The sequence below is a fragment of the Phymastichus coffea genome, unplaced genomic scaffold (assembly GCF_024137745.1).
Source record: "Phymastichus coffea isolate CEN01 unplaced genomic scaffold, Cenicafe_Pcof_1.1 PCOF00204, whole genome shotgun sequence".
NCBI classification, from domain to species: Eukaryota; Metazoa; Arthropoda; class Insecta; order Hymenoptera; family Eulophidae; genus Phymastichus; species Phymastichus coffea.
Window position 1 is genome coordinate 40,707 of NW_026707015.1, and position 21,553 is coordinate 62,259.

The 21,553-nt window shown below is 40.3% G+C and overlaps 3 protein-coding genes across 5 annotated transcripts in view; 1 reads left to right on the forward strand and 2 right to left on the reverse strand.

The window, feature by feature from the left end:
* Positions 1 to 7,852, reverse strand: part of LOC131673914 (putative inorganic phosphate cotransporter) — a 30,391-nt gene extending 22,539 nt beyond the window's left edge. The window contains exon 1 of the mRNA XM_058952300.1: positions 7,419 to 7,852. The gene's annotated coding sequence lies outside the window, so the exon portion shown is untranslated. The remainder of the gene's footprint in view (positions 1 to 7,418) is intronic.
* LOC131673918 (mucin-2) overlaps positions 1 to 19,810 on the forward strand; it is a gene marked incomplete at its 5' end in the record, with an annotated part of 51,470 nt that extends 31,660 nt beyond the window's left edge. Inside the window, 11 exons of the mRNA XM_058952309.1 lie at positions 240 to 1,250; positions 1,402 to 1,520; positions 1,662 to 1,822; positions 2,152 to 2,420; positions 4,012 to 4,252; positions 9,223 to 9,381; positions 10,620 to 10,814; positions 11,537 to 11,599; positions 12,058 to 12,326; positions 14,454 to 14,719; positions 15,841 to 19,810. Coding sequence (XP_058808292.1) covers positions 240 to 1,250; positions 1,402 to 1,520; positions 1,662 to 1,822; positions 2,152 to 2,420; positions 4,012 to 4,252; positions 9,223 to 9,381; positions 10,620 to 10,814; positions 11,537 to 11,599; positions 12,058 to 12,326; positions 14,454 to 14,719; positions 15,841 to 16,146 — 3,059 coding nt within the window. The remainder of the gene's footprint in view (positions 1 to 239; positions 1,251 to 1,401; positions 1,521 to 1,661; positions 1,823 to 2,151; positions 2,421 to 4,011; positions 4,253 to 9,222; positions 9,382 to 10,619; positions 10,815 to 11,536; positions 11,600 to 12,057; positions 12,327 to 14,453; positions 14,720 to 15,840) is intronic.
* A 412-nt stretch (positions 19,811 to 20,222) lies between these two features.
* Positions 20,223 to 21,553, reverse strand: part of LOC131673916 (uncharacterized) — a 28,206-nt gene continuing 26,875 nt past the window's right edge. For all 3 annotated transcript variants that reach the window (XM_058952306.1, XM_058952307.1, XM_058952303.1), the window contains exon 4: positions 20,223 to 21,504. In XM_058952306.1, the coding sequence (XP_058808289.1) occupies positions 21,501 to 21,504 (4 nt within the window). In that variant the 3' untranslated portion in view covers positions 20,223 to 21,500. The remainder of the gene's footprint in view (positions 21,505 to 21,553) is intronic.

Below are 21,553 nucleotides of genomic sequence, written 5' to 3' on the forward strand. Positions count from 1 at the left end.
CTTATGACTAGATATATCATTTTATACAATTTTATAATAAACATTTGAAGATGTTACATGAAATGAAACAGATCTAAAGTCTCATTGCTTATTACTATCTGTGGCGTCTTTCAAGCGTTAAAATTGCCACAGATTGTAAAATATTTTTGGAGTATAATACTTTTTTAAATACAATTTCAATGCACTGCTTTAATATTATTAGAAATAGCTCAATCACACGATGAAATATTGCAAATCAGTGTCAGGAATACCACCAGAATACATAAGCACAAACCTACTGCCACCGACAATGGACAGCAAGCTATATCCTCAGTACGTCTCTACAACGCAGCAAGATACAAAGCCGGTGGTATCGTCGCCGACGTACGACTACTACGGCGCGAGCAAGCCTGTAACATCGAGTCTCAACGTCAAACCACCAAAGACACCCGAGGATAGTAACCAGTCGCGCCACAATGCCAACAAGGTCGTACCAAAAACCGAAAACACATCTTCCTCGCAAAGTTGCTGCAGCCTGCCGCCCCAGCCAACACGACCCAACGCCAGTCAGGAACTTTTAGTACCAAAAACCGAGGATTCGCCATCGTGTCGCGTAGGAGGGCAGAACTCTCCCCCACCACCACCTCCACCTCCAAATGCAGTACGGCAAGCACCGACGTACGACTCGTACCTCAGTCAAGACTCGAATTCGTCGTCGATGTCGTCAATGGAAGCGATGGGCGGTCGCACAATGCAACCTCAGCACCCTGGTGCTCATCACGTCTTACCCATGCAACCAGCCGTCGCTTATCCGATGCCAATGGGCGTGGAAGGTCATCAGATGCAACGTTCACCTTACGAGTCCTCGCTGCTGGCCAGTGCCGATGACGTGTACTCGCACCAGCGCGATCACACACGTGCTAATTACATGCAGCATACGACTAACATCGCCAGACCCGTTGTCACTTACTCGAACGATATCACTAGAGGATACGAGAGTGCTGGGACGGCGAATCACCGACCTTACGATCCTGGCACCGCTGCAGCTTACGAACGTTACGACACACAAGCTTGTGCGACGTTACAGCCGCAGCAGCCGCAACAACAACAGCAATTACATGCGAGGCCAAATATGTACTACTTGGGACAGACGGGAATGACACCCGAAGAGCAGGAGCGAGTTTATCATCAGGAAGCTGCTGCTGCTGCACAACAACACCAAATGGCTATGGCTGCTGCTACCGTTGCCAGCATGATGAAGACTGAAGATGGTCAGTACTTGTTAAAAGATTTTATTTTCCTGATTTCCATTTGATTTTGCTTTAATTAGGACTTAATAATCATTACGCGCAAAAATAGAAATATAACGGAAATGTACCATTACCAACTGACATCTAACGATATTTGTTCTGTGTATTCCAGTAAAATGCGTGACCGTCGCACAAGTTCAACAAATGCAAAAAGCCAATGGTCCGCCAACATCGCCAGGGGGTACAGTTATGGACTTGTCTACGTCGAGTGTGGCGTCAACTAGTCCACAGGTAGAAATATAAGAAGCGCTATCTTAACTGGAAATCGATAGACTGTAGATTATTTAGGCCAATATACATTTATAGCCTATGAAAGAGGAGTAGAGAAAATAATTTCATTATCTATTAACTATATGTATATAACTGTTGCAGGCGGCACCCTATGGATCGAACAGTCTGAGTCCGCAATACGGCGGCGGCCAGACCGTCGGTGGTAGCCCTCAAGCAGCGGCGAGCCCTCATCTAACGGCCAGCCCCCAAGTACCCAGTCCCCAAGGCCAAACCCTCGACCTCAGCGTGAACAGACTGCACAGGTAACACCTCCACGAATATCATCGCTGCTTAATTAATTTAGTGTTTACAGACAAAACCTCGCGCTTCCACTCGGACCAATTGCTTGAAATTTTCATTGCTCTTTCACCCTTGATTTATTACCGCTAAATGTTCTCTTATGCATCCAATTTTCAAATATTATTTTTTATTCAAAGTTAATTATAATTTCCATATGATTTGAATTTTTATGTTTTATTTACATGCTTTTACGGAAATGGTTAATTTAGGTATTAGCAAGAACAATATCGTTAAATTTTATTTATTGTATTGTGTATAAAAAAATGTTTTAACAAAGCCTTTTTAAATATAGCGGAGCACCAAGTCCACAATATTCGACGGGAGGACACGGTACCGACGGTGTACCAGTACCAGTAGGTCCCGGATTCACGGCGCCTCGACCGATCGAGGAGCAAACCGAACCTGTTGATTTCTCCACGGCCAATGAACCAGTCAACTTCAGCGGGGGCATCAGGCCTGTGCCAAGTTTTCCGCCAGGCGTTCATGCAGCAGCTTACAGTCGCGAAAGTACACCTGATAGTGGCGGATCACATTATATGGATGCTTACAGAGATCCAACAGGTAAGTTTGAGAAAAGTATAATCATATTTTTTTTAACTCACCCCGCTTTTTAATACGCGGTGAACTTACTTTAAAGATATAAAATGTATGTAAATAAGACATTTTTTAATCAATTCATAATATTATGAACAAAAACAACATATACGAAAGATATTTTATATTACTTTTATAAATAACTTTTTAATAAAACGAAAACAAGCTTCGCTTTAAATATATATTTACTTTTATCCAATGAGCAGTAAAATAAATCATAGTCGTATAGTATACAAGTTAAATTTCAATTGGCAAATAAAATTTGTGTTGAATTATTTCATTCAATTTTAGTTTGAACAAGCTTGAAATAATTTATATACTGTAGAAAAAAACCACTGTTTGAGAATGAAATAACACAGTACAAAAGCTTTTTTAAAAAGACGAGTCGCAGCGCAACAAATAGACTTACAACAAAAACAGAATTTTTTCTCTCCCCCTTCCCTCCCGCCCACCCTCCCTCTCTCTCTCTTGCTCTCTAACTCTCTCCCTCGTTCTCTCTCTCTCTCTCTCGCTGTCTCTCTCTGGGCGTCTCCATGCAGCAGCGGCTTGGCAATATTCCCGCGTACGATTATATTACAGTGGCCCACATTTACGATGTAGGAAAGAGCGAATGATGAAAAGCTCGCTTCATACCTCACTCACTCAGTCTCCCTCTCGGTTTTTACTGGCAAACGCTATAAATTTGCGCGAGACACGTTCCAGTCGAAATGAATACATTGTCGGGTAGCGTGTCATTACATCGGCGGTCGACGTGCCACTGCAGAAAGGGGCGATATATCGGAATAGAACAAAGAGCCGCTCTCTTACTCGTACGCTCGGTTCCCCCGAGGCAGAGTGTACGTGCAGTACGCGGTTACAACTGCCGAATATAAAAAAAATTTCAAACGCTATCCCTCTTCCTCCTTGCTTACCCCTCTTTTCTTCTCTCGTTCCATTCTCTCGCTCTGGCCATTGTTAATTATCAATATTTCGCGTTGGCGCGGATACACGGTATTCGCGGGCACAGCACACGCAGATGGAAAGCGAGCTTGTGGAAGTACGCTGTATGACGCTGGGGAGTAGTTATTGAAATTGAAACATACGCGCGAATGCCAAGCGAGCTCGCGACGTGATATATGTTTTCTAGCGCGCAATTCTTTCTGCCAAATAAACGCGCGGACTTAACAACGGTTAATCAAGCCCTCTCTCGCTCCCGTCGAAACGAACTTGTCCGCTCACAATGAAGACTCGCATTGCACTCGCGAATTTTTCGACTAATATCGTGCGTACGCGCACGGCCCTTCCTTAATTATTGATGCATTTTTATGGAGATTCGTGGCAAGAGCTTTGTCGTCGGGCTCTCCATCTAACTTACATAATGTTATTTTGCTATGCTCATTTTTTCGGCTTATGTCAATAGCTCCAATAGATAGGTATTCTGCTTTATTCTGCTCCAGAAAGTAATTACGTGATACCGGTAAAATTTAACGCATTTGATGAATATTCGAATCATTTGTTTATAATCATATTGAGACGACAAAGTTAATAAATCTTGACAAACGCGTTTTAATATTTGCAGGCTACGGACCAATGAGTCCCCACCCAGGCTATGGTATGACAGGCGTTCAAGCAGAATATCCAGGCAACACATACACACCCTACCCAACGGCAGGGTACCAGTGTGCAAGCGGTTACCCGGGCGGCCCCGTCACTTCGGGATATCAAATACCTGCGGGTTACACGCCTGCACCGTGTTACAGTATGCCTCCTCCACAGCACACGATTGGCCCCCTCGACAAGCCCACGGGCAAGGACGATAGGTAAGCTTTTTACTCTTGCGGAAGTTGCTCCTGGGCCGGAAGTCACGCGAACCAACAGATTGGCTCCGAGTATATACAAAAGCTGCTTGCGTTTTTTTTCTTTTCTTTTTTATAGGAAGTGGCGTGAGCTAGGCATTGTAATTGCCGGTTTCTGTTTCCGGATCCGCTTGGGTTTGTTGTCGCGACTGATTGCATTTTTGATAACGCTGCGATATTTTCTTACGTGGACAAGAAACCGCATTCGATTACTTTATAGGGATACAAGTGTAAGCTTTATAGTGCTACATGATCATGCGATAGTTTGAGTTGTAAAACATCTAATTATTTAAATTCAAGCAAATTTCATTGGATGAATCATGCGTTGAGATAAATATTTCATTGACGCCGGCTCAGAATTGAATAAAAACAACTACCACACATGACAAAATACGGCGAATATACATGCCGGTGAAAGAGCAAAATAAAATGTTTGGTATTCGTTTGGCTCGTAGCGGTTAGCACAAACCCTGCTCTCACTTAAAAGAAGAATAAAATTCTGCGAAAAAGGATGCGCCAGAGCTCACCACAGCATCGACTAAAATAATAAAGCGCTGTTGGCCTTTGAAAAACGTGAACGAGTGCGAGCAAAAGCATGGGCTTACATCTCCATGGCATAATTCGTTAAAAAGGCGAGCGCGCGGCGGTGGTTTAGAGCTCGAGGATGAAACTTCCGTTCTCTTCTCGCGCCGTATACACACGCGCACTCACGCAAACACTTGAGCACGTACGTATATCGCGAGGCAATTGCGTCCTCGTCTTTTCCTACCTCCATTTTGTTAATTAAAGTAATTACTCTTCGTAGCGCGCGCGCGGGAGAGTGCCAACCTTATTCTAATTGACGTAAAGCTCGGGGATGCTGCGCCGCTACCGCCGACGCCTCCACCGTTCGAAGGGCTTCGCGAGCGGGGATAAGGGGGTCGGGGTATAATCAGTTGCCACCGCACTGGATTATGGAAGGAGGTGGAGAAGCAGTCCCGACGGAGTTAGGACCCGGGATACACCTCTACGGCAAAACTCTCAACTCACACCAACACGCCGGTCACGCTTCTTATGCGCGCAAACCTAGCCCTTCCACGCCGAAGGTCCGAGCGTCAAATTTGCTCGGCATTCACTCTCTGATTCCTGCCCGCTCAAAACGTTTTGACGCGCGTAATCTAATGTTGTCGCTAACAGGGGACGCAGCTGTGACTTTTTCGATGCGATGCCTTTCGTCAACGTGTTCCCGACGTTTTTATTAATTGGATCGATTCGATCATTGGCAATTCATAAAAAGTTAAGTGTTCATTCATTAGTCATCTCTAATACAAGATAAATCTACAAATATTAACATCTATTCCATTTCGGAAAGGAAAGAATTTATATATACACGTCGACTTCAAGTAGCGAAATTCGTCTATAGTCAGACGAAAATCTCATTAGATAAATATCTTAGCCCTCGATCAAGCCTCACCTCCTGCGCTATATCTGCAAAGATTGCGCACTATATAGCTGCAGCCTCATCGAAGAATCGATTTCAAGATGCGCGAGCCGCTATCTCTCGAAAGGCTCTTCTTCTTCAATTCCCCTCCTGTGAAGTCGTGGAGGCTATAACACCATCGGCAGAGGCAACCGGCGGGACAGAACGTGGGAACTGAGGCTCCGATACTTCAGAGTTATTAATGACCCAGGCCAATATTACGGCTGGCACGTATATAGATATGAGTCGTCTGCAGCACGTGAAAACTTTTCTATCGGCCTGCCTCTTTTATTTTTGCTTATAAGCTCGCAAAGATTTAGCGAGCTATTCTCGACTACTCGCGGCTATTAAGTGTAAATCAATGTAATTATCGACATTCGTTTCGGATTGGCACGTGCGATAGACTTACAAAATTAATGCTTGCCGTTAAGGATCACTATGGAGGATTTCTTGTAAGTAACTATGCTCTGAGCGCAAATTCAACTACTAAAGAACACATCGATGTACATTTAAGATAACGTGATACTCGTGTTGTTTAATTTAAATATATCAGGACTAATGTACAAAACAGGTAGCATGTGTGAAGTCAGAAAATGAAATTAAAAGAAATTATATTTATTTTAAAACGAACATGTACCTAGCCGGCATGAAAAAAACTTTAGTTGCAGGTGGGGAAAAAGCCATTTAGATACACACGTTACAAACGCATAGACAATAAAATTTAGCGTAGTTGAAATAAAATTGACCGTATTATTTGTGGCGCTCACCTTATATTAGTTATTTACGCCTAAACTGAAATATATGTGTGTGTGTATATATATATATATAAGTTTATTTTACTTATATATATATATATATATATATATATATATATATATATATACACGGCCGCCTGTACTATATATATATATATCACTGCATATTTATTATATAAATAAATAAGAAATTATATATATATAATTAATAAATAATAATGTATATAAATATAAAATATATATATATCACTCCAGGCGGCCGTATTTGCGCTTTTACCTACAGAGTACACTCGGTCGGTAAATGAGTCCTATTTGCGCGAGCAGCTCCTACTGGATAGTAGCGCTATTATACTAGAAGAAGGCAGGATTCATTACACTGGAAAATAACTCAAAATTTTCCATTGAAACTTTGACTCACCACATGGGGCGTAAGTTAGCTAAACGAATAGTAGTTTTTTGCTTTGACGTGACAAAGGCATGATTTTGACAGCACATGTTTGGGTCAGCCGGTTCAATAGTATCGAGAGTGTTCTTAATAAAAGACTTTAAAAGCAAAAATGTTATTTATTATACTTAATATATTATAAACCGTGTATAATTGCGTCGTAAAGGACACATTTACCAACCGATTGTTCTCGGTATCTAGAAACCCACAACCTTACCAGAAATGAAAAATTTATTAAGCATCAGTAGCACAACGAGTGACTTCACATCGAAGAAGAAAATATTTCCATCGCGGGATATAAAAGCCTCGGCACTCGCTACGCTCGCTGCCTCAGCTCTTATCTATCTCGCATTGAAAACATGTTCTTCTCCGGTGTAATGGCACACCATATGCTGCTGACGTATAAATAACTAATAATATATGTTCGCCGGATGAATGGCTATTCAAAATAGATAATTGCTATTCACTTACCACGCGATACAGATTGCACACTATGTGCGACAAAGAAAGCGCCCCCTGGAACAACGCAGTGCCAACTTAGTCACGGACACGGCCCGTACTACGCTGTCCCTATTGGTTGATATGGACCGAGTTGTCGTCGTTCGGGTTATCCTGGTCGAAGACGCTTCAGAAGATAACGGTCGTATCCTCAGCTAGGCCGATGGTGTTGTCGCTAGCCCTAATTGTAGTCACTGGTTCGCTAAGTAGCTACCCTGAAGTTGCACTAATACAAGTGCATACGAACAGTAGATGTTACCTGGGAACGCTTATATTTCTCACACAGGTACGCCAAGGTGCGATAACGATACGCACAGGGGTTTTTGGAATCTCGCGTACGATGTAAGATAAGACAGAACTGATTCTTGTCGCGGACACTAACGTAACAGAGAAAGTGAGTACTGGACGAGGCGATATGTAGACAACAACTGCCTCTCATCTTTACATTTTCTGCGAGGAAAACGAAGGAACCGCCCTCGCGGCATCGGGCCTTGTAGTGGGGGACCAATTGTCCACGCGAAAAGGAACGCAGCGTCGTGAACCCTCGGCATTCATTGGAGCGTCGAGCGACAACACGCGATGGGTTTTTTCCGACACGGACGCCGGGTAGATAGATCACTCAAATTCCACTTATTGGGGCCGAAAACAGACTGATCTTTATCGCATACTCTCTCTCTTTCTCAAATTTTGAAACACATAGAGTGCGCATATACCACGAAAACGCGTCAACGATACAATCTAACGAGCTAACTTTTCTTCATAAGCAAGAATGCGACACAAAGAGTAAAGTAAACGTACATAAGGGCATCGCGTAAAACACAGCTCCGACTATATGTGCATCCATGGCATTCGAGTGAGCTTCATACACGAGGATCTTCTCTCGAGACAGAACGGGAGAGAGACAAGCGGCGCGCCTGCGTTCCTCCGCCGAAAATGGTTAGACGCTTTGGTAGGCAGGCCGCGCTCGCGCGTGATTGCACCCAAGCAACCCCCGAGCAATATCGCGGCCACTCAAGGGCCATCGAGGCTTTCCTCATAGCCCAACCCATCTCTCTCGCTCTCTCTCTTTCTCTGTCTGTCTGTCTCTCTCTCTCTCTCTCTCTCTCTCTCTCTCTCTCTCTCTATCTGGCTCTCTCTCTCTCTCTGTCTCTCTCTCTGTCTCTCTCTCTCTCACTCTCTCTCTATACACGGGCAAGAACCTTCCCGATTCAAGTGCACTTTCGCGTCCGTTTTTCATATGTTCCGTTAGATCAGGAAATGCAATCAAACTTTGCCAACCGCCTTGACTTTTGTGTGTGTATGCGCGCGCGTGCGTGTGTGTCATGTATACGTGAAGAGTCCAACAACTTTGCCGGGCATATTCACTCCCGGCGACCGAAACGCCGTTTGTGCAAGTTTTCTACCTAAAACCTAATGATCTTTACCAAAATTTCTTTTCAATTTCAAGCAAACATATCCGGTATGCGTTAACTTAATGAACGAGAGGTTGATTGAAGGGTATAAAGTGAAAAACAACTAAATATTACAAGTCATTTTATAACTACATTTTATTAGATCAAAATATATAATCTTATCGGAAAAGATGAAAATATGTTAATATGTTAATATTTTCATGTTTTGTTAAGCGTGTTAACCCAAAAACTAAAAAATAAAGATAGTCTTGAAAAGGTATCATGTAAAGTAAATGCTTGGTATAGTTAGAGCAAAAGCTCACGTAATAAATCACGTAAGATGTGTTGGCTTGGTGACTGATGATGTATGTGTTGTGCGGCTGCAGTATGAATATGAGAAGACAATCATTGAGTATCGCGGGGGGCTGTGGCGTCAGTCCGAGGACGACCCCTCGCGGTCGTGACGGACGGGAGCTGATACAGTGTCCCACGTCTTCCTGCGATGGCATGGGTCATGTCTCAGGCAACTACGCTACCCACAGAAGGCAAGGCTGCTGCTGCTGCTAATTCACTTCCGAGCCATTTCATATTTTTCTTTTCTTCACAGGCTCTCCTTCTCCTCGTTCCTTTATACATCTTTTTACATTCTCAAGTACGCTACGACGAACATGCACAACACGCACGCGCGCATACACGTATACCCACACATTCGCTTTGTCAGACTGATAACATGCGAACCAAATTCACTCCTCTACTCTGAGAAACATTGTTTTTGCATGTATTTGAATTTGTTAGTTTACTTTGACAGATGTATAAAACATAAATTAACGTTTTCCCTACTAATTTGCCGGATCATCGCAAAATAACTCAAATTTTATTCAAATTCTACTCGATAATCTTTTGTTTTGTTTATTTTCATAAAATTATGTGTAGATAATAATTCGTGTTGAATGACACCTTCATATTTTGCGAACCCGACCCCTACGAAAAGGGATAACAATTTTTTCACATATATATACGCCTCATTCGTAATAAAATTGTGGCAGCCTCAAGTGAGCAGCTTAGTCAATGACCATGTTATTGCATATATATTCGCAACATTGCGTCGATCGAACTTTATTTGTAAGATATTCATGAAATGTAAATAAAATCAATTGGCAATCGACAAGTTTCATTGGGGTCAGGTATGAGTGTGTTCCCTGCTCTCCCTTCAGTGTTTTTAGATTAAGATTGAAAAAAATTTTCTCGCAATCTACGGGAACAAGGCCTCGCTATGTAAAGTATTCAATCTTACGAGCGACACCTCATAAATGATCCGATTGGAACTACGACGTTGCCATTTGCATGTTTATATATTGACATATCTTGTGTGTACTCTGTGGACGCGTGATTCCATAATGCACACAGACTGTTTCGGGAAACTTCTTACGCGTGAAAGAAAGACTACGTAGGAAGTCGTTAGAATCTTGACCTTGCCTAATAACGATGAAAAACTGCGGCGATAAGTTACCATGAGAAAGTTGGTAATGCGCCTTGAATCATGACGTCCACTGACAACGTCCCGTAAAATGCATGCAGTGTATTTATGATGCCATTCTGGGACGTTTATGAGGTGTGCATTTGTTATCGAGAACTATGATCAACGTTATTTAAATAACAATAACAATCGGTATGTCATATAGTCGAGCTAAAGAAAAGAAAAGCGGCATAGTTTTTTAAAAATATAACTGTTACATTTTAACGAAGGTTTACTAAATAAAATTGTTCACATCCTCTTTTACAGTTTATCCGGTTGCCCAAGAGCGGACCGATCGCAAATCCAAGCGCACTCGCAGGAACTGAAATGCCCGACGCCGGGTTGCGATGGTTCGGGACACGTTACGGGCAACTACTCATCGCATAGAAGCCTTTCGGGCTGCCCTCGGGCCAACAAGCCCAAAAGCAAGCCCCGCGACGGACAGGACTCTGAGCCGCTGAGGTCAGTACTAGCGATGTGACGATAAAATTTATTTGGCTGTAAAGTTGCACCGAGGCGTCGAGCATTTCCAGGCTCGTATCATTTTTATCGTCGTGGTGTTACGATCACTGTAAAGAGTATGGAAACTCTTAATAGTGCTATAGCTGTCGCAAAGGAACACTACGCCTATTTGGATGATTTTTTCTTGCGAAATTATTATTCATTGCTTAATGGGTTGAGGTTCTTTGTTAGAATAGCCGATATTAAACAATGCCTGACCAAAGCAACCTTCACGTCAATACGAAAAGGAGTTGACGTACGCTGATCACATATTTGATGACAAGCCGTCTCTCTCTCTCTCTCTTTCCTTTCAAGAAACTAAAGCACTGCGATAGCTCAAGTTAAGCTGACTTGTATCTTCTTACTCTCATTAGATTGAATTGATTGAAATCGGTCCTTGGATTTGGCGGCTCTTCTCTTCGTCACCTATTACGGGCATGAATGCACTCGATTGCTCGCGTGTGTACACTCATACGGGCTCGGAGGTCTTGCATTGCAAAGGGGAAATGTAGAGAGAGAGAGAGAGAGAGAGAGAGAGAGCCCTTCAGCCACGCGCGCGCGCGACAAGTTTAAAGCGAAGACGCTGACTAATATCTGTCGGTTTCCGCTCGTTTCACGCTTGCGCGCCTTACATCGCTCACTCTCACTCACTGGATTGTGACTTGATGCCGACTGCCTAGCAGATGTCCCATTCCAGGCTGCGACGGATCTGGTCATGCCACTGGTAAATTCCTCTCTCATCGCAGGTAAATATTTGTCTATGGTCTCTTTTGTTTTCATTTCATTTAAAATTTTTTCACGAAGCATTCGCTATAATTGCTGAATTCTTGATATTGCGACAATAAATGAAATTTTAACGTGTTACTTTCTGATCGATTAATTATCTTGCCAACTTGAAATAATATGCCATTGATCTTATAGTCTGTGAAAAAAATCTTTGAATAGAAGGCTTAATTTGGCAGACTATTTACAATGAGCCAAATGCTGCTAAATGGACTTTGAGCCTGTCAAAGGAAGCCTACAAAAGCCAAATGTTAAGGCTAACGAATGTGTCCACCCTTGCCTCGCGCTCATTGACGGTACGAGTGATGCACTCGTCCGTCGTCAATTAAATTAAAGAACTCCCTCGCGAGAGCACAAAGGTCGGGAGTGTGTATAGGCAAGGACAAAGAGAGACTGAGATGAGAACTGGGGATGATTACAGCGCATCGGGCTGCCCCATCGCGAATCGCAACAAGATGAGGGTCCTCGAGTCAGGCGGCACGGTCGAGCAGCACAAAGCCGCGGTCGCAGCGGCCACTGCCATGAAATTCGAGGGCGTCAATTGTCCAACACCCGGCTGCGACGGCATCGGCCACATCAACGGCTCCTTCTCCACGCACCGTAGCCTCTCTGGCTGCCCCATCGCTGGACACACAGTCAAGAAGCCCAAATTCGAGGACATGTCCGCCATGTACGGTAAAGGCATCACAGGTGAGAGCTCATTCTTATTTTTTGCTTTTGTCACTTTCTTTTTCTTTTGTACTTTCTACTACTTGTCTATCCGTTTGGCGAAAATCATTACATTCGATATATTACCGACATTCATTTCGTGTTCGAAAAAATTTTTTAAAAGTAAATTATTGCTTCGAGTTTGCCTGAACGAAATTTTTTCTCTCTCGATTAGCGCGATGAATCCTTGTACAGAATCAAATTTTTATTGTAGTCATTTTGATTTTTTTTAATAATTTGTAAAAATTGTTTGTTTAAACGACAAAGAAATGAGATACTGTCACATATTTCAACTCGTATTTGACTTTGTATTTTGCCACGCTCTGCTCTTAACTTTCACGCAGTGATGTGCTGTCATACCAATCAGGATGCCCTATAAAATACATCCATCCCCCTATCCATATATGTGTTGCCATAAAGACGAACATTCCTTACATTATTTTCCTTAGTATTGTTTCAGAGTATTCAGTATTATCATAAAAATAATTTAGACATTTTTTTATGTACCCTTCGTGACTCGAACCAAAACACAATAGCTTTGGTTGATTCCTCCAGTCCCCTTATATTAATTAAAGCATTGCATGTACATATAATATTATATAGCTTTTCCACCTCATAACATCAAAGTCAAATATAAGAAAAAATATTTACTGGCTTGTGTAATTTACTTTTAAATTATTTTTACCTACGTTCTTTTGTAAATTTGCACATATGAAAGTATACAGCAATTGCTTTCAATGTATTATTTTCTTCAGAGTCACGAAGAGTAAAGTATTTAAAGAAAATAAATAAATGAAAAAATTCAGTTATCTGGAAACGAAAAAATGGCAATTATTAAAAAAAGTCAATTAACTCATTAATTAAAACTCGATTGTCAATAATTTCAAAATAAATTTATAAACATTATTACTTGTCAATAAAATCAATTTGAACACAAATATGCAATAATACGGATCAACGCCACTATTATGAAAAATAATGTATTCTGGTTTATTCTGGGATCACAATCAGCTCCTTTCCTGTCGTTGAGCTTTGAGGAGAACATTTACTTTTGAAGGTAAGGGACCGACGTACTCGCCATCTTGTTTTCTGTGTGTTTTTTCTTGTTTTTTTTTTCGGTGTTTACATACATAATCCTCACACGCACACTCAACAAAGCAAAGAAAAAGAAAAAGAAGAAGAAGTGATACTCGAGTGTTGGCACGCGACACTATAATTTCTCAATCTCCTCTCTCTGCTTTATTGCTCTATGGATTGCAGGCACGCTCATTCAAAAATCACGTTTTCTTGTGAGTGAATTCTTTTAGCTTGTGTAACTAAAACATCGTTAAAAAAGCATATTGAGCAAATCTCAAGTTTGAAGCTGAGCTTTAAAAGAAAGCCAACACTCGGTGTCGCCCTTCATTCTTGAAACTGTCTGGTATGATGGCACTTCACGCTGTTTATCCCTTCTTTATCCCTTGACAATTGACTCGTCGAATGCGCGGAGTCCTTTTTAAATCTGGCTACGCACTCTCGCACGAAAATATCCACAGGTTGCACCTTTCAAAAGGACGCCGCGCGCGAGCGAGGACTTTCAGAGGATTTATCAAATGAATTCATTCACGTAGGGGTGTTAGTTGTAGTAGTTCTTATCGACGTACACGGCAATTAGGATACCAGAAACAGCACTCGCACGAGGTGTATGTCACACGTGCTCCTTCAAAATGCTCGTCATAAATAATAATAGGCGGCGTGTGATAACGAGCAGATAATGACAGACCATAAAAAGGGAGTGAACGACGTTTCATAGTGGCAGGCACAGCTTTTGACATGACGATGTTTATCAGATTGAACTTAATTTGCGTGATTTTCACTTGAACATGGACTTTTCATGGCGATTTAAACCGTTAGATTATTTTTTTACACTTTGTGATATTGTATTTTTAAAATCACAAAATCTCGCACGGCATTAAAAATGTGAAAATATCGAAAACCAAAGTTGGGCTTGGAACTACGAATCAAATTTTGAAAGTACAAAAAAGAGGCAGCGGCGTTATGAGAAAAACTCTCTCCGCACAGGGGTAGAGACAGGGGGCAGCGTTAGCATCCCGGTAGGACCATCGCCAGGAATACCGTCATCACTGGGACCAGTGGGTCCATCGGCATTGTCCGCCGGTGTTACTCCAGTCGGCTCAACAAATAATAATCCCAGTGTCGGTGGTGGTGGAACGGGAAGCGTTGGCAGTGTAACACCAGGTCAGACCGAGGACCTGTATACACTGGAGGCTGAGATCACAGAGCTGCAGCGTGAAAACGCTCGGGTTGAGTCGCAGGTACTGCGTCTGCGCTCCGACATCACCGCTATGGAGAATCAACTGAAACACGGCGACAAGGTGAGAAAGCGACAGAGAGAGAGAGAGAGCGAGAAAGAGAAAGTGTGTGAGAGAAAGAGAGAGAGAGAGAGAGAGAGAGAGAGAGAGAGAGCGAGACCGAGACCGAGAGAGAAAGCGCCGCACTGCTGCAACCCCGCAACGATATATGTTTGTGTGTGTGTGTACGTATATGCCTACTCTCGGAAGCCAGACGATAGCGCCTCGACGCTCAATTTCAAAGCTCGGTCGGTATGGAACCCATCGTCGGTGTGGGCGTTACTTGCGTATTCGATATAACGACGCGCCCAATAAGCATTTTCAAAAAATCGATTTTTCCACAAATCTTCATAACTTATCATAATTAAGAGTAGCCAAATTGGTTGTCGCTATTTTTGCTGTACTTTTTATTTCTATGGTTTAGCTTTATTCATTCAAAAACCCACAATCAGTAAGCTTTCATCACTTACTATCAGATGTTAACAGCGTGAATGACTGTGCCTACCTACCAGACAGCAATTTTCAATCGACCAGACAACATTCTTTTTTACTGTTCTATTTCTTTGTTTATGAAGTTATGCCATGTTTTGTACATGAAACACAATACTTTGAACCCACTTTGTTTGTCCGTTTACAAATTGCATGTTGCTTTTCATTTTTCTTTCTTTGCTTTCTTTAACACTTATCTCAAGTTGATCTCCAAGATTTCTTCTCACTGATAACAAACACGGCGAAATTTATACCGTGCATGACTTGCCTTGAACTTTTAGTTAACTTGAATTTGAGGATTGGTAAAAGTATCACGATAAAAATAATTTACAAAAACTACTTGACAGAGTCATTTATTTTTAGAATACAACATCAATCAATAACTTTTTATTAATTGATCAACTCATGGGAACTAAAATAAAAATGTCAAGTTACTCTTCAAAGTCATGTTTTTTCCTTCCATATTATATTGAATTGTAATTTAATTGCTTAATATAATTAAGCATTGAAAAAATTGAGTTACAAATGCATATTAACCAGTACAAAGACTAAGGACACCATCATAGTACACAGATAATTTTTTCGCTATGATTTTCAATAAAATGTTGCATGAAGTAAAAAGTGAAAAAGAAACGTGAACAATTAAATTTTCGCAGGACAATGCCGTCATATCTCAGCGCAATAACAACCTGAACGAGTACTACGCATCGCTACGTGAAAACATGATAAGCCTATTGGAGCACGTGCGAATCCCGGGTTCAGCGGGTGCCGTAGGACCAGGTGCAACAGCAGTGATCGCACCGAGCGAAAAGATGGGCCATGAGAACTTTGACAGTTACCTAACGAAGCTGCAAACTCTGTGCACGGCTGACGGTTATTGTACCGATGAGTCACAACGGCCAATTTACGAGACCGTGAAAACCGCGCTGCAGGACTTCACGGTGCTGCCGACGCCCATCTGAGATCAGGGCCTGTACCTGCGCAACGATTACTGAGGAGAGCTTCCGCGGATCAATTATTCAACGTTACTGTAAAGAGCTGCAGCGACAAGGGGCTGTTCTCTCGCCAACTGCGCAGTATATACCTTGATTTTGTCCTATTCCTTTTTGTCCTTTTTGTCCATTTCTCTTTAGTTTCTCCGGTTTTCGTTTGTACATAGATAGGCCGAAAAAAGTATATCTGTAAATAAGACGTAACACAAGTTGTAGCTCTGTAAGTCGTTTATATATTATATATTATACACGAAAATCATGTGAAAAATGAAAAAACAATTGATATTAGGCAAACAGGAGATTATAGGGAGAGGGAGTGAACATTAGAATTTTGAGTGATGACACAAGTTATACGATGAGAGTGAGTGGTGTAAAAGAAAATAAAAATGGGAAGGTGTTAGCTTAGCATGTATATCGATCACTCCTGCAAACTTGCGCTTAGGATCTTCAAGTATTATGTAACTATGGCTATTATCGTTCACCCCGTTTCACATTACCACTGTTTATCTGTCACCGGACCGCCGTCGCCGCTGCCGCACCGCCAACGCGCACCCACGAACGGTCGACCCTAATTATTACTACTCTACTGGATATTTCGCCATATTAACCATTTCAACATCGATTAAAGCGAGCATGAGTGTATGTCTGCGTGTATGTGAGTAATGCAAGGAAGACTTTTAGTGCGACTGTTCATTGTTGAATTACCATTGACACCTCGAGAGTTCGTAATCGTGTGTCGCGTTCGTAACGAGCGACGCTGTTTATAATGTGTACATATATATTACTTATATCTGTAAGAATAAACGCGAGCTTCTCGTCAGTATTACGCGATGCGCACTCTTTAGACATAATAATTTCGCAAGTTTTTCTCTTTCTTTTCTCGACTGTCTTATTCGTGAGAAGTTTACCAAAAAGAGCATGCTGCAGCTGATAAAAGAAGCGAATATCTGAGTTTTTCAACGAGCACGCGCAAGCGGGAGACCAATGGATGAAGGTGCAATCGTTCTTTTGCGTTTTTCTTTAACCTTTGTTTTCCTTCGATGGACGTGCAAAAGAATGTCAAATCGACTCTAATGCGATACGCGACTTTTTTAACGATATCAATAGCATTTCTCAATAGCACACTTCCCTTTTCTCTTTTTCTATTCTAGGTATTTTTATAATTTTCTTACGAGCCTTTTCGCAAATAAAGCTACTGTTCATTTTACAAATATAAATAATAACGATCGCATACGAGTTTTGAAGCATAGCATTGGTCTCGCATGTATCATTGAGACTTCATCGAATATAAAAAGAAACACGATCTTAAGTGCAATAACCGAAAAAAAGTATGTCAATTTCATTGCACTCGATTTTTTCGTCGGTATAAGGGTCACTTACCCGAGTATCAGTGATATTTAGAGTTTATTAAGCATTCTAGCTATTTGAAATTTATCGTGATATAGGTTATTCATTGAGTATTACGAATAATTTATTTACTACCTAAGATTGCCAATCAGTGATTTGCATTAGCCCATTATTTATTTATTGTTAAAATTTTATTCTCCTTTTTTCCATTGCCAATTTTTTATTGTTATAAGAGTAGAATCCTTACGATTAATTGAATTCTTTCGGTGTTCGGCTTTGTTATACGTTTAGTTCATCTAAGGTATTTTAAATAGCTCATTAAATTTGTCCAAAATCAAGTAGGAATGCCGCATATACATATATGTAGTATACTTTGGAGGAATAGAGTTATGCACAGTTAAAATACCTCGGGTGGTCTTGCCATCATTATTATTCTTGATTAACATTCATATATTTGTTCATACTGCACTGCAACATAATATCTGCTAATGTTTTATAAAGAATAAACAAAAAATACATTATCTAGAAAATTTCTCACTGTATCGTTGTTGAATGAGCTAAATATGTGAATTTATCATAAAAATACACAGCGAAATTAACAGTGCGTGTTCCTCTCATGAAAAACGTTTTATGATCAATTGTATATGACCGTATTAAATGAAAAGAACAGCCCACAGTATTTGCGCCTAGTCAGTAAACTAAAAAACAAGTAGATTACGTTTGTAAATGATATATTAACTTTTCATTTATGTGGCCAACTATTTGTTATTTATTAATTACTAGTAAAGTGTTGGTTCGACAATCTTATCTTATTTTCAATTTTTTCAATTTTGCTTCATCAATACACCGTTTCGCTCCATATAATTACCTCTATATCTTGTACAGATTTATAGATAGCTAATGTTGATTTAGATTTTACATCATACAAGTATACGGTTGACGTCAACTTTGAATACTAAAGAAAAAAAAACACGAAATCCAAGTCAAAAAGCGAGTGTTCTTAATCTATTTGTATATTTTAAGAACTTATATATATCACGCTATAAAAAAAGCAAGGAGTACGCGAGAAATTACGATATGCATGTATACTTATCAGCGAGTGATTGGAAAAAGAGGAACGACAAATAGGAATAGATAAATTGATTGACAATTTTCGTTTGTACAATTAAATTTTTGAGCCACGTGTCGCGCGCATTCTGATTCGCACTGATATTCATCGATTTTTTCACGAACGCATACTTCGCGTCCTTGACGTTTATTGTTGCGCATGTGTGTACGTATGTATGTACGCGTGTGTATATATACAACTTACCTTATTGCTCTGATCTCGTGCGCGACAAAGGGAAAACATCATGCAGAATTATATGTGCGCGCGATATGTATTGGTCGCGTCAATATATAGACTGTGAATTTACAATTTGTACCAATGAGCTACATAGGCAATTAACCGAGGTTCATGTAAAATGTACATAAAGCGAGAAAATGAATGAGAAGTTTGAGTAAAGAAGAGTCGAACAAAAGATTATTTACACGAGTGTGCAATTCTGACGAATTATTAAGCAAATGAACATAGTGAAAACAGCGCCATCGTGGAAATATACCTTTTAACCAGCACCGTGTAGTCTGAGTAAAATAATAACGAAAAAAATAAAAATTTTAGCTGATAGCGACTAGACAGGAATGACAATTAAATGATTTAAAGCCGTCGAAAATTAAAAAAAAAACCTGTCGGGAATGCGGAATGTATACGTGAGCGTGAGTATGAGATAAACAGAGACAAACAAACAGTTATCACGTTTGTATCTATATGTATGGCGTTTTCCTGCATAATCCTTTTGTAATTTTTTTCGCGCAGCGCACATGAAGTTGTGAGAAATTTCCTCCATTTTCTCATTTTTCTTTTTCGTCGCAGACAGAGCAGATGGAACATAAAGTGACGACGATAAAAGTATGTCTGCCCTTGTTATCGTACGTGTATCTCGGAGGTTTGAATAAAAGCGAATAACGAGGTATTATCAGTGTGTGCGCGAATACGATGGCCAACTGTTACTGAATTCGTGACGATATGATTATTATCATCATTCAGTCCGTTATATTATTATCACGTCGTTATATTATGCGGTCTCACTTCTTTTCGTTGATTATTATTATTATATTCATCATTGGAGCATTATTATAATTATTATCACTATTGTTGCAATTGATAAAGTTCTACGAGACATAAGTTTCAACAATATGCTTTAAGTCATAAGTATAAATGTTACTCTGATTGAATAAAGCGTATTTATCGATGAAAATTCCTCACTTCTATGCCTTCATGCTCATTTCAAATTTTTTTATTTTTACTTTTCCAGGAAATTGTCGTTTCTAATTGAAGAATGACTCGCGTTGCAAATAACTAGTTGCATAGGATCACTCAACAGACATTTTCATTCTTAATAATCTTCTTGATTTAACAATTGAAATTACTTGAAATTCTTAGGATACCAACGTACGTAACAAAAAAAAGTAATTTTATTTTGTTCTTATCATAGTCATATTATGTTTAAACGACGTGCTCGACTGCTATCAATCCGTATCGCTACTTTTTGCTTGTGTGAAGAAAAAATGCATGGCGATAAATACCGTAGAAGAAGGAAATATCACTTTCAACTGGCAGGGGAAATACAAGTAAGAGATAGCTAGTACAAAGTTTTAGCTTTAATATATTTATATCTCTTGTTATTAAAAAAGAGTCTTACAGATATAATCTTGCAAAACTTACGCAACTTACTTCTAAATCGTATAACATTATAAAATACATATCACAATAAAATGGACGTGTGCGTGGGTGTCACCTCATCACTATTCATAGTCGTCGTTGTCGTCGTCGTCGTAATCATCCTCATCGTCGTGCGCGAACCAAGTGTCTAACATTACGTCCCGAAAGAAAGAGAAAAACGAACAGAAAAATTAACCAAAAAAATGAAAGAAGGCATCTATTTTCATGTTTTTTTTTTTTTTCATTCATTTTTACGATAATTTTGAAACGACATCCTCGCAATTGGCTTTGGAAGCTTTCGCGATCGTTGCGTTAACAATTATTATTCCGTTCGGAGCTTGATTACGCTTTCAAGCAGGCCGTGTGTGCATGTCCTTCGTAAATAGTTTGTATGATAGGCCCTAACGAAGGGGAGTCTTTTAGTTTCACCTTCTCGCGCGGATATGTGTGCATGCAAATTTACATTTTTTAGTATAAATCTCGGTAAGTATACATTATTGAGTTTTTAGTGTCAACCGCATGCTGCGCGGTCCTCTTGACTAGAGATGAGCACTCGACGTATATTATCTGTTGTGTATTATAATGTTTTTATCGGTATTCTTTAATTCTCATTAAATACATCGAAAAAGAAAAATGCTCCTTGCGAATGTTCGTTTCAAACTGTAAAATATATCACAATTAACTAGCATCAAAATATCGAATCGTGTCGAATGGGTTATTTGATATTGAAACGAATATTCGTGAAATCTCGAATACTGGCTCTTCTTTTCAGTCCGTGCGTGTATGACGTTGTTTCGGAATACTCGGAGCATATTTTTTTCACGTGCTTATATATATGAGAAAGAGGAAACGTACAATACGCCGATAGAAATTTAAAAGACGTTTTCACTCGCATCCTCTTTTTTACCTTCTTCTTTTGCTTTTTTGCTTTGATTACGTAAACGTGCCACGCCTTCCTTTTACGCAGTGGCTCTGAGCATTCTATTTTCGTTATCGCAAAACATCCTTGTTTCATTCTAACTCGATGAGAGCCAATTCGCGTGCCTCGTAACTGTGTTTGTAGGCACCCACATCGTCATCATCTTTGTAGCATATTTGTATGCGTTTTATTATTTTATTGAAGGGCTGCCTGTTTGTTTGTACTTTGTGTAAACACTGGCTAGTACATAGCCCTGAGTCTTGGTCGCGAGAAGCGCGAAGCTTCTGTAACGGAGCTTCACCTATAATCAAAAGAAAAACGCCAATTCTTATTATTTTCTTTTCCTTCAT